The 14,052-nt window shown below is 40.6% G+C and overlaps 1 protein-coding gene across 3 annotated transcripts in view; it reads right to left on the minus strand.

Annotated features, from left to right (window-relative positions):
• Positions 1–15: 15 nt before the first annotated feature.
• Positions 16–14,052, minus strand: part of ASAP2 (ArfGAP with SH3 domain, ankyrin repeat and PH domain 2) — a 151,234-nt gene continuing 137,197 nt past the window's right edge. For 2 of the 3 annotated variants that reach the window (XM_061622816.1, XM_061622817.1), the window contains 6 exons: positions 10,728–10,889; positions 9,405–9,567; positions 7,762–7,826; positions 7,114–7,226; positions 4,782–4,904; positions 16–3,628 (listed from right to left, as the gene is read on the minus strand). In XM_061622816.1, the coding sequence (XP_061478800.1) occupies positions 3,554–3,628; positions 4,782–4,904; positions 7,114–7,226; positions 7,762–7,826; positions 9,405–9,567; positions 10,728–10,889 (701 nt within the window). In that variant the 3' untranslated portion in view covers positions 16–3,553. The remainder of the gene's footprint in view (positions 3,629–4,781; positions 4,905–7,113; positions 7,227–7,761; positions 7,827–9,404; positions 9,568–10,727; positions 10,890–14,052) is intronic. The other variant, XM_061622818.1, reaches the window with a different exon arrangement.

Below are 14,052 nucleotides of genomic sequence, written 5' to 3' on the forward strand. Positions count from 1 at the left end.
AAATCAGTTTATTTTTTCAGTCAAGTGACTAGCTCAACATAAGTAAAATTAATCATGCTCCAATTATAAATCACTGCATCCAGACACTAAAAATAAGGATTTGGGTTATACAATGTATACAGTTGCTCTGCAACTAAACAATTAAAACCATAACGTTGAAAATTATACATCTCAAGTAGCATTCTGAACTGCATTTTAGGTGTCTTATACTCCTTTTTAAAACAGTTAACCAAAGTCATTTTATGTGCTCAGTAGCAGTTTGCTATCACCAGCCCCTGTTGTCAACTGTGAAAGATGACATGACCTGGAAATTGTACCATCTGGCTGTTTTTTTTAAATCCAGGATATCTAACTTTAAATAGGTCAAATAGTGCCATAGATACAAACATGAACTCCAAAGGGAAGTCTTTATGTTACAAGCCTAGTGCCTTCACCCTGTAGTGTGAGAAAATATTATTTCTCTAAATCTTCCAGTGGCCATGATTAAGCTTTCGTCAGGACATCTGAAAGTTTCTACACTAAAGCTGGGCTCTAAACATCTACTTGAGATGCATCTAAGGCATATTCAAGTGAAATTTGACTTTTTGTTCTCTGATATGACAGGGCTTCAAATGATGCTTGACAGGAGAAGCTATTTTCAAGTCCAAGCCTCCCTCCTCTGGGTACATACAACTATTTGTGAAGTTCCTTGGATCCTGGCCAATGTGAGATTTTTAAGGGCCAAATAAAGTTCCAAAGTCTTATTTCATACATGAGATTAACTGTAAGATTCTGTGTTAAAAATACTGTACATAAGTGAATTGTGCAAAATAATGTACTGATTCGTTTGCTAATTTACCAGGAATGCAAGCATAACAATAGTGTCAAAAGCCAAACTGAATCCATCAGCAGCTGAATAAATTTGCAGTGGCAAACTATTATTCTAATATACATATATATTTAGTGGGAACTTTGAATATGCAGACTTAACTTTAAAACTTGCAACAAAGTATCTTGCAACATTCCAGTTTGTCCCCATATACACTGCAATAGCTTGCATTAACTTGAGTTTTTTAATATAAGCTGACTGGTTTGCACCAAACATCTGACAAGTTGCCCCATAATGTACCACTTTAGCAAGGCAGTCAAAAGGGTGAGATCCAGCACCTCACCCCAAATATAAATATGCCAATTGGCCTGTTTCCCCCAGCTATTTCAACCTATGCTAGCCAATATGTACGTAATTTCTGCGTCAGAAATTCAAAGTTCTCTTGATAAATCTAGAGATACAATAGTCACAAAACTTGTGATCAAAGCCAATGTGACCTGGACATTGATATTCTAATTCTATGCTACCAGTGCACATTTTGGTAGCATATGCAAAGTAAAAACTTACAATATCACAATATACAAACATTAAAAGGACATTGTTATGTTTTGTAATTGTCTAGCAATTTGGTATTATGAAATCTATTCACAATTATTAACAGTGTTAACTACCATGTTCTAGAATTAAGCACACAGTGTAAGTCTGCAAACAGATATTGAATTGCTTGCAGGACAGTGGTGTATACCTTAATACAAGAGGGTGTTTGGATTGCTACCTTACTATATTGTCCCATGACAATAGTCTATGTATGAACATACTACCATGTGCTTTTTTAAAAAAAAAAAAACCAGACATTTTCGTGTTCAAAGAAAATATTTGCAAGTAAAATTTCATGAAATGTAATTCACATTTATTTACCAGTAATATCGTCAGGGGTTTTTGTTACTCATTGATGACTTAAGAATAAAATAAAATATACATTAAATGTATATTTAGTATATAAAAGTATGACCTCATATTTACAAAATATGAGGTAAGCAGATTCAGGGTTTGAAGTAAATATCTACATCAAATTATTAAAATATTTCTTTAGTGGAGCTGAGGATCTTTCTAGCAAGCTTTTTCATACAATTAAGTATGGAGCTACTCATTTCTTGTGTATCTGCTGCAAGGCTATTGCTTTTTTCCAGGATTCAAACAACCTGAAAAATGCCATTTCCTATAGAGTTAATGTCCACAGATCATAAGAGTCAGATTTTTTTATCCTTTTCCCTGAAACCAATTTACTAGCATGAAATAATGGCGGAAACTGGATATATAGTGGGATCTATTTCTGCCTAGACAAATTGGTTGCTGTTAGGAAACCAAAGGCTTTACTTGTATTCTCTTGTGACAAGTCCACCCCCTTCATTGGCTATGGGGCTTTCCTTTTGTCAGGAGAGACACCCTCCTTCAGGGATTGCAGCACATTCTACAGCTTTTAGGGATAGCTTTCCCCTTGAGGAGATACATAGAGCTGGAACATCCACTTCTGCATGGAGCTACTTCATCTTAAAGGTTCCTCCTCATCATATGTGTGGGAGATGGGAAAGGTAGGGAGGGACTCAATAATACTCTTCTTTCATAACCCCGTAAATTGATGACTGTTTCCCATCCCTTCCTTTGCATTACTATGGGACAGGATAATAGATCCTGTTAGCATCCTAGATCCTATCAGCACCTACATTATGTGCTTAAGACTCCATTAGTGCCTGTTTTGGACCCTTACTGGACTCAGTTTTTCAAAATTGTAAGCGTTTCTGCCTAAGGGTTATTGGCAAGTATATATTTATCACATGTGAGGAGTGCCTATAGCCAATTCCAATGCATCAAAATCTGAGAGATTTTTGTGGTAGGCTTCAGTAGGAAAATGAATGTGCTGGAAGAGCCCAGTCCTATGCACATGATACTTGTGTCTTGTCTGAACAAATAACCACCAAGCAGCAGAGAGACAATTAGTCTGCAAAAAAAATGTTTGTCCTTAGATACACCAGTCAGCACTCTTCTAGGACTTCAGTGCACTTTCACAAAGTAGTAAGTACTCCACCCCAAGCCCGCAAAACTCATCTCAGCCAATGGATGTGGACAAGTATTCAGTGATGGTTAGATTTTATATGCTCGTGTTTTTGTAGCATACTGAGGAAGAGCAGGAGAAATTGCTACTCTTAAAACTTGAGTTTTCACTGCAGCTACATTGTCCTGAGACAGGTTTCAAGATGCTGAGTGCAAAGACCAGATATTCATTAGAGGCACCTGATATTGGCACTGAAATGCAATATATTAGTGCAATCAAGCCATTAATCTCTTAGCTAGTCTGCCACTCTGAGCCCTGTTATGTGTGTCAGAAATTTCCTTGCTTGTTGAAGAGAAAACCATGGTGCCTAGGTTACTGAGAAAATTTAAAAGGAGGATTTGATGCCAACACATTTGAAATCAGTTTCACATATTTTTTCATAGATTTGGCATCTTGTGTTATGTTTTCAGGGCCTTCCAATTCACAATGAAAATATTTGAGTGGAACTGCTACTAAAAAGCAAACCTTCCATGGGCGAGTCAAAAATCTTAAGTTCCATCGTATGACTTGCAGTAATGAAGAGTCAACTATGGTGTATCATTCACGAAGTATCCTGGTAAATCATCTAATTACAGGCAGAGAGCTCCAGTGAAATCTGGAAATGGAAAGTTTCTCCACCTGCAAGGAGCAGTTTAATCAACATTACGGTGCACAAATGATACGGGGAAAGCTCCTTTCCGGTTGGGATCTCCATCAATATGCCCAATCTGGAAAAGACACAACATGTTTAAGAAAAGGTTGAAGCTTGTCTCTATTCAACCAGTGGACACAGAAAGCTGCCCTCCACTGAACAGATAGCCATGTACAATTGACCCAAAACAACATATTCTGCCATTAAGAAAAAGCTATAGTTTCTTCGCTATAAAAATAACCATTGGACAATACTGATGTGTAGTTCATGTTGATAGCTAATAAGGCACATCTAACATTCTCAGTTCTACTGATCTATTTAAAACAACTGAAATTATTCAAAGGATGCAGTGAAGAAAAAAGGAAAGATTTTTATCAAAAAAAAATTTCATTTGAAATGTTTCCCAAAATGCTGACATCTGAAAACAATTGATACCCTTCCTTTAGAAATGAGTATTTATTTTTTCTTCAAATTTTCACATACAGGTTCCAAATCCAAAGTTTGCTTATTTCCAGTGGAATGATCTTTCTTAAGTGGCACACGCGATAGATGGCACAAGACAACAATAAGGGAATATGTATATTCTATTGCTCTGTTCCTAGGCATAAAGACCACTTTTTAGCTGAACACTGTTCAATGATAATTCATGACAAATAGTACAGAAAAGAAAAACTACATTTGAGCAATAACAGATTAAGGCTAAAACTAAATGGGCTAGTTGGTCATGGATTGGGGCATACCCAGTGGCATTTTTAAAAAACTTTACTCTGTTTTTTAGCAGCTAACTTGCATGCCTTATCACAAACTGCTTTGAAATTCCCCTTGTGTTAAAAGCGACTGACACATGAAGGAGGGAGATCTTTTATGAGAAAATCAAGCTTTTAAAAGTTCCCTTTAAAATACAAAACTAGTTATGCAATTCTTTGGATCCTGGCCAAAATGTTATCTATAATGTATGCAACAAACTTGGGTTTTTGAAATAATGGCGTTTTGAAAATAATTTTTAAACCATCTGTGTTTATGTAGACAGAATGAGTTTCAAATCTGAATAGTACAAATTAGACTGAAGGCATGTTCCTCTGTCTGTTTCTTTCAGTGTATACTTCTGAAAATAATTAAATAGTACTTCAGCCAGCAATTCAGTTCTGTAGACTGTTAGAGATTAAGTTCCTGCCAACTTTATTTGTCATGTTTTAGAAGAATACTTCTAAATGGTGAAGAATACTTACCCACCACTCCTGATCTTCTTCACCATCAACTATGATGATATCACCCTCTGAAAATGTTAGCTCATCTGGATTATCTGCTACGCAGTTAAAAATGGCTTTTACCCTCTTGGGCTTCGTTTTTGACTGCAAAACAGATACACACACACACAAAAGGAGCAACATGTTGAAAACATAAGCCAGATAAAACAGAAAATGTAGTTAGCTTTAGTGAGAGGACGGACAATGGTTTTTTGTATGCAAGAGGTTCAGAAAGCAGAACACAGGAAGCTGCCTTAAACCACGTCAGCCCAATGGCCCATCTCACTTAGTACACTGGCTCGCAGCAGCTCTCCAGGGTTTCAGACCAGGACCTCATACCTGGAGATGTTAAAGATTGTACCCGTGACCTCCATGTAAAGGATGTGTTCTGGTACTGAACAATGAACCTTTCCAACTTGCTTCTCCCTACAAATATACACAACATGCTTAAAATCAGCATCCCAATGTATGCTTCTCCAGTGGGCACCAGGATACCCCCAAGTGGGTACTGTCTTCCTATGTTAGTGCTTGAGGCAGGGAAGAGTTAACACTCCAATTGACCATCGCCACAGCCCCTCCCACAGAGTGCTACCCGAGCGCTAGTTCATTTTCCTGCTTCGCTGGAGCAGTACTGAATGTCGCCTTGCTCTTCAGTCTGGCTATCTTATATCCTTATATCTTATGCAACACCACTTTAATACTAATTTATGTAGCAAAATATCTTATGAAGCTGCCCTCAGTGCTTTTGTCTTCCAGAACAATTAATCTGGAGGTCACACTTCAGGCTATGATAAACATTAACATCATTCAACAAAGGCAAACCATCACAAATATATATTTCATTACGTGTCTGTGCAACACTAAATCTCCCTGAACTTGTGTACACAGCAGAACAGACATGTAGGAGCTTCAAATATGGCAAAGTATGCTCTTAATTCATTCCGCACTTGATCTTTACGTTTATCTTAGAAGCAAATACACCAGACCAATTGTATTTAGGAAGCTACCCCTTGATAAGTGGAAGAACGTCTTGGTCCAGTCACATCCTTTGCATTTCACTGACTGCTGTTTTAACAAAGGATTCTTTCTTGTGCTTTTTTTTTTTAACTAGGCTTCTGCAATATTAAGAAATACTACACTATATAGCTGGGACACAAATATTGCACATATTTATTTATAGCCAAAAGTTTAGTCCAGCAAACCTAAGCAAACACCCCCTGCACACCCACATCTGTTCCTAAATTTCCTACCTTTGCCTAGTACTGGAGAAATTGCTTCAGCTATAGAGGTAGAATCTAACTGGTGCCCTTGCACTCATGGAAGAGTGTTTGATCTAGCAGATGCCTCAGCTAATGGAAGAGAGGAGGCAATTTTTATTTATTTATTATTTAATTTATATCCCGTCCTTCCTCCCAGCAGGAGCCCAGGGTGACATTTTTGTTGATTCATTCTTCCCGCTGCACCCCCCAACCTGGAGCCAATTTTTTTGGGGGGGGGCACTGGAGGCTGCAGAGAAGAGGGGGAATTGGCAAAAATTGCCTCCCCTTTTATTCCATTAGCTGAGGTATCCATTGGATCAAAAGTCCTGTGAGCACAAGACAGCCTTCCCTAATATGGCACACTCCAGATGTTTTGAACTATAATTCCCCATCATCCCTTACAACTGACTATGCTGGCTGGGGCTAATGGGAGTTGTAGTCCAAAATATCTGGATGGCACCAGGTTGGGGAAGGGCACCAGTTGTATTCTACACTCTAAACTTGTGGCTTGTTTCCAAGGTTACTTCACAAACCATAGCAAAGGGTGGAATGGGTTATTTAGGTTGCAATCCTATGTACACTTGCTATTTTTAAGTCAATGAGCCTTATAACTGAATAGACATGTGCTCTTAGTGAATGATTTATCTGACTTGCTTTAAAGCTGAATTCATCTTGCTAATGTCCTTTAGCCGAGGACTGTACGAAAGCTTCTGCTAAGGTGATTTACTGAGTTTGTTTTAGCTAAAGCTCTTTAGCTTACTCTATATTTGCACAAGCACAAACAATATATCGACTTCTGCAGTTGTCATGGGACAGGAGTCAAATGAAGGGGCCCAATGTATGATGGACTCCTAGCTAAGAGTATTTGCAGTTTGTTCAACAAACAGTGGTGGTGGTTTATTGCTATAACACACAAACTATTTTCTTAGGAGCAGGGAATCAGAAGAACTTACCCCCCCCCTTCTGGAATCATCAGATTCCACACAATACCTTTATTCTCAACATGAAGACCTGCCAAATACAAGAGAGACTGACCTAGATTCTTTGCTACTTACTATTTGTGACTTCCTTGGCAATGGAGCTGGAGGTTGGACTGGTACTGACACATTTGCAGAAGGGACAATTTGTGACCCAGAAATCTCAGAGGCAGACGAAGATGAAGATTCTCCTGTTAAAAGGAAAGTATTTTCAATTAAAAGTTACTTTTAAAATAATAGAATACTGTTCTATTTTTACTGTATTATTTCTCTTGCATATCAAGCCATTTTTGTGGGTTTCTCAAAGTGATCGCTTTTTGCACAAACTGCCATCAGCTGCTAAGTCACCTGGGTCAGAACCAAGGCTGCAGTTCACACATACAAATGACAAGCTGAAGTAGTATTGAAAATAAAAGGACATGTCATGTGCCCTCATATGAGAAAACTCTAAATCAAGGTATTATTGTTCTGTTAATCATTTTTTGTGATGCCCTAGAAAAATGTTAGTGTGGTTAGGTCACTGCTTTTAAACATCTTCTCTAATGGAAAAATACTGCTAGTTTTGCCACGGAGAATTGTTTTGCACAAACAACACCCCATGCAAGACAACATTGTGAAGCCACTGTATACAGGCTTTACCACCTCCAATATAAACATGTGAATTTGCCCAAAAATAGTTACTAAAGCAGACAATTAAAACTATGATTTTTTAAAAAAAATTATCACCAGAAGATTGCTGCAGAGATCCAGGTCCTTTACTCTTGTTAGTGAAGCTGGACGATTTGTCAACCCTGTTCAGGAGAGAAGCAAACATGACTACTCATCACCACTTCTGCAATTTGCTAAACCTAATTTACCTTTCAAAAGAATAATCAGTATGCTGCTAAGGTTTAATACCAGAAAACTATCTGGTACTGTGGTTTTAACATGGATTGAAGTTTGTTCAACAAAGAACGTCAAGTTCTTAACATCAGGGCCTTTCATCATCACCAGATGGGGTCCTTGTTATGTTTTGCACAACAACTGCTCATTGGCTTGTCATATTATTATTATTATTTTAATCATGTAAGGCAGAAAGTACTCTGCATTCCAACAATGGACCACTGTCCCAATTTCTGGTGGATTGCCCAGTGCTAGTTAAGGAGATTCTTGCAAAGCAAAGGCAGCTCGCTTTCCACTCCAGCAGCTTCAAGTGCCACTGCCTGTGTTCTGCACTGGGCACTTCTCTGTTTGTGACCTGCTTCTGAGGTGGCATGCCTGGGTGGCCAGCTAGAGGAGTAAGCAAGTAGCTTGCTTCCACTCCCACCCCCATTTCCCTTTGATAAGTGGGAAACATGGGACACGTATGCTCCAATACCTTCAAAAAGGAGTAAACAAATTCAAGGAAGAAAAGTCCATCAGCAGCTATGAGTCGCAGTAGCTCAGCACTGAACCTCCAAGATCAGAGACACTATACCACTGATTAACAGATACTGGGAATAAACCACTGGATAGCTATCACCATGCCCATATTATAGGCTCCCCCAAAGGTTCTAGCTGGCCACTGCAGGACAGAATATAATGGACTACATTGGCCTTGGTCAATCTTATGTTCTTACACTCTCAAGATCACATAAAACAGATGACTTATGTCTTAACTGTGAAGAGGTCCCAAATAGGCATTCTTGCTTAATTTTAAAATGTCAGTGGACCACAGGAAGAAGATTCTGCAAGCCTAGGGTTAGCTCACCCTTGATATAACATTATCAGGCCATAGCAGAAGGAGAGACGAAACTGCAGGGCCTTTCCACTGGCTCTGCTGAGAGATCAGCAACTTCAGTCTCTTCCTGTCCTTGAATTCCTTCCATTCTGGCTGTTCATTGCAAGAACTTTGTGACTAACATCTAGTGCCTGAATTTCCTTTCTTTCTCTCCCCCCCCCAGCCCCTTTTCCCTTTGTGCCATGTCCTTTAGAATATAGGCCTGAGGGCTGGGACTGTCTTATGATTGATATTTCTAAGCTACTGACCTCAAGAGGTGGGTGAAAATGCTTCAAATAAGTGAATGAATGTATAAATAAGTAAATAAATCTTACAATTTTTCTTTGTTCTATCACTTCAGGCTATAAAACTATAGCTATTAAATTACATTTGTGGCTGATAAATAATTATCTGTATTCCCCATTGCTAGTGTCACTATGGGGCCTGTCATGGACTAAATGAAACACAAGGCAAAACTTTAAATAAAGAGAACTCCTCTACTTAATAGAAAGTTCAAGGGTAATTTCTGAAGAAGTACAACATAACATGGATTCAACAATCAGGCAACAATTTGAGCTCCAGATCTTTCAGCAGTCTGCAGATCTTTTAGGAAGTAAAGATCACAAATTACCCAGAAGCTGGCTTTTTCTGAGAAATTCTACTTGGAGGCTGTGGAGGAAGTGGTGGTGGTGTAGGTTTGGGCTGTGGAAGAGCTGGCTGTTTTGACTGCTGGTTTAAAGCTTCAAGAACACTGGCTGTCTTTGCAACTGGAGGTGGTGCTGAAGAGAGTATATCTATAAAAAAAATTGCATATACAATAGTACAATGATGATAAGTGTTGGAACGCTTGACACGACTGATCCAAATAATATTACTACTATTTAAGTTTCTAATTTCTGAAATGTAATGAATCCTTCCTTATCAAAAGCTAAGGCCCAAGACACAGTAAAGGTGTAATACACACTTTTCTGGGAGTAAGCCCTATTGAACTCAATGGAACTTACTTCTGCATAGACATGTACAGAATTGCACTGTGAGAGCCTGTGGGAACCTGGACAAGAAGTGTTAGTCTTAACCAATGCTTTTTTTGTGACAGCACTCACCAGTACTGAGTACTGTCACCTCTTTTTTGCTGCCCGTGATGGCCATTTTGTGCTGATACCCATGTCACTTTTACCAAGATATGAGTACTGGCACCTCAGTTTTTACTTTAAAAAGCACTGGTCTTATCTATGTTTAATGAAATAAGGCAGCTTCAAATTTTAGTTTATGAAGTTGGCTTGATTCATTAAACCATAGTTAAGACTAATGAGTTTGTCTGGGTTTGGATGAAATGTCAAACTGTGGTTAGTAAAAAATGGAAGCAAAAGCTTCTCATCTTCTTGTGGCCACACCAGAGATGGGAGAGGGCACATAAGCTCGAGGCTCGCTCACATAACAATAAACCATAGTTTATCATTATGTCTGAACATAAACAATATAGTAGCAGACTTTGGCTAACTCATACGTCAGAAGTTGTGCTAGCAGCAGCCTACTTATTGAACAACACTAATCTTCACGAGAGGTGGTTTAACACCAATCAGTAATTTTAAAAGTCACACTTTTAGCCATGTTTTTCATAAAAAAACATGCTGCTCTAGTATGACTTTAGAAATAACCACTAACAAACCATACCAAAAATATTGTGAGACAAGGAGCCCTAACTTGATTTAAAAACAACAACTAAAACTGTGGGGACAGCTCAAATTCGTTGCTAAGCTAACCTGAAATATCCATTCCTCAGCAGTGTGTTGCAAGAAGCCATTTTATACTGAAATAGCCAGACGGTAAAGTAGCAGGCTGAAAACTACATCCGCAAGATAGGAAGAAGCATGAGTTGTGGAATGGGAAGTTGAGGCCAACCGTGATTAGATGCAGTAAAATAAGTGAAGCAGTGGAAAAGGGGCAAACATACTTGTAGATGTTACACGCAATGGCGGAACAGGGGGATGGACAGTTGGTGGATCTGATGAAGACCTCTGCCTGCTTATGCTTTCCATTCCTAAAGAATTTGTCTTCCACAGTGTGTTCGATGAAGGAGTTGTCTGAACAGCACTGCCAAGAAATGAAGACTGAACTAAAAAGAAAGGAAAACACTGTATCATTATTACAATTACTACTGGCTGTGAAGTGAGGAGAAAACAGCAACTTTCCTTAAGTGGTGTGGCTGTGATCCAGAGGGACATGTACTTCAGAACATACAAGGATTGCGTCATTTCTAAGGCCTTGCTCACACCTAAATGTTCCTCACTTGATGACTGGGACATTAAAGGATAAGCATGCGTGAATGAGCTATCTTAAACCAACCACCAGACAGAAAACTTTCGTATCACCTCAAGACAGGTGGTATTCAATGCTAGTCCTACTCAGAGAAGACCCAATGAAGTTAATAGACATGAGTAACTGAGATTCATTAATTTCAGTTGGGTCAACTCTGAGTAGGACTTAGGTGAATACAATCCAACATTTTTCAACAAAGTGCACCATCAAGTGATGCATAATCAAATGATTTCCCCAGTGATTGGCTACTGCCATACAATGATAAGCCCATTAAAATTTTATCAAAAATAGGAAAATCAGGGAGGGGGAGAACTATTAGATGTGGAAGCTGGGAACGGACAACACTTTGCATGAAACAGGAAGAAATGTGAAGGGCCTCCCAACAATTAGAAGGGAACCATAATAAGCCAGTATTATTGATACTACATTCATGCCATTTGGGGAAGTTTCTAATATGGGTTGGGATAAGAAATAAGGCTGCCTTCCCTTAATCCCAGACAGTGGGCTGAACCCTTTAAATTTCCTGCTGTAGTGGCAGATGTGGCTGTTCCTAGCTGCTAGCTCCCACTTCTTGCCATTTGCCCTTCTCCTTCACCTGCTATGGCTAGTAGGTGAGGACAGGAGGCATATGACAGGGGAACCAAATGGGTGGAAACAGCCACAGCTATTTTGCCTCCTGCTACATCAGGAGACTTAAAGGTCTTTGTGCGTGTAAGGTATAGCAACGAGGCATGCATGTGCAAGAGGAGTCAGAGTGAAATATATGACAATACAGAATCTCTGTTTTCTGCTGATGAACAGTAGTGAAATAGTGGATTTTTAAACGTTATTACAATAGTGAGGAAGATAGGAAAGGTTTGTTAGTTAATGAAGAAGCAAGAACTGCAACTGAGTTTGCTGAGAGGAAACGTTGAGTGAAAAAGCACATTACTTGCTTATTTATGCAAGTCATTGAACCCAATTTGGGTGTTAAGGCCACACTACTATAACTGAGGGAGGGAACAGAGTGGGGCCACTCTCTCACACATCCTGCTGCTGTGTCCCACACCAGACCCCACCATCCCAAAGCTGTTCACACCTCAGGAACATGTCTACAGTGGGGCAACCTGGAAAGCATGTGCAGGCCGTCCCCCTGAACTCACAGGATCCCAGCTCACAGAGACAGTCTACTAGCGATGTGATGGCCTGAAAAAATGGAGGACCCCCATTTTCCTTTAATTTTTCCTAATTTGGGGGGGGTTCACATCTCTACAGATTACTTGCATTTGGCAGGTCCGTAGCGGACATGTTCCTCAACATGTGGTCAGCTTTAAGGAGGGGCTGGTGGGTGTGAACACATGGCAAACAAGGATGGCCCCCTCTCAGGCCTCAGACAGTTATACATGATCCTGAACACTCGAATGGGCCTTGAGGAGAACAGTAATAACAACTTTGTGTTTAGTTAGTTAATTGTTCCTCCAAGTGCCATGATTTTATCTTTTTAGTCATTCGTCCCCATAAAGGAATATTTAATACATGTTTTTGTCCTTGCAACTACAACACCATGAACTATAAGCCCCCTCTCACCGATTTCAACCACAGCTGCCATCTGTAAGAGGAAATTCAGTTCTGGCAGTGTTCTTGTAAGCCATCTATGTTAATCTCTTGATAGGCAGAACAATCCTATACTCAACATTACGCCAAGAACAGAGATACACCACCGCCACTACACTGACAGAACGGCTGCTGTATGCAGTGCATGCTCAGTGGAATGGGACTGGGGAAACGGACAAGGAAAAAACCAAAAATGATGCAAAAATGACAAGGCACGCCTGCAGCATCACTGAAAACCGCACCAGTAGCAACCAGTCACAGACTGCCGCTGCTGATGGCCCCATTCTGCTCACATAGAGGGGGCCAATGAACTTATGATCACGACATGCCCCAGGACAGCCCTGAATTGCCACATACTCAACATACAAGACAAAGCCACAGTGCCCCTTGAGGCACAGCTAGCAATGATAGCCAGTCCCCAAGCATCCCTAAAAACAGAGGGCCATATCCAGTGCTGTAGCTCTGCTAGTGCAACAGGCTTCCAAGCGTGCAATGGAGCTTTTCTGCCTCTCCTGTCCCCTACAACCCCTCGTGCACCTTTAAAATCAGGTCCAGAGGCTGGGAGACACTCTAGAGCAGACTGGGGGGCATGGAAGGAGGAGAGGAAATGGAACCCCTCTGGCTCAACACTGGATACCACCCAGGGGTTTGAATCCCCTTAAGCTCCTCATAGCCAGAGCTCTGGAGCACAGCAAACAAAGGGAGGAAGAAGAGCACTCACCACTGTGGCAGAGGGAGCTGGTCCATTAGGGCAAGTGGGGCACTATCCTAGTGATCTCAGTATGTCCTCACCCAGCCCCCACCTGCCGGTCCAGGGGATGGCAGCACTACCTGTCAACTTCCTTTTCCTTAGTCTGAGTGTTGTCCGTGTAGAACTCAGCTAGGAGGAGGATGGGGACAAAATTAGAATTAGCTGGCTCTCCCCAGCATTGAGTCGGACTCTGCCTGTGGTTTGGGCTCCCTGCATTTCGCTCCTCCAAACTCAGTGGGCACCAGCTACCACTGGGGAGTGCAGAGAGACTGCAAAGAGCAGAACTATCCCTCCTGGGACAAAGGTCCAAGACCCACCCAGGGAAAGACTCCTGACGAGCAGCTAAGGGGAGGGACTAGGATATGCCACAAGGACAGCCACACACACTCCAGAGACTTATTCCATAGGCCACTTAGTGGGGAATTACGGCTCCACAAGGGAAAAACACCCTCTCCCGCATCTCTCCCTTTGCATGCCTCCCCAAAAAACCCTGGTTGCTCCAGGAGCAAGAGAGAGAGAATTCCTGGGACTAAAGCCAAAGCTGCAAACACCACACAGCAGTTCCCTGACCACTTAGCCACAGCAGCAAAGAGAAACTTGTCTAACTCCCCCCCCC

The sequence above is a fragment of the Rhineura floridana genome, chromosome 4, assembly GCF_030035675.1.
Source record: "Rhineura floridana isolate rRhiFlo1 chromosome 4, rRhiFlo1.hap2, whole genome shotgun sequence".
Classification (NCBI taxonomy): Eukaryota; Metazoa; Chordata; class Lepidosauria; order Squamata; family Rhineuridae; genus Rhineura; species Rhineura floridana.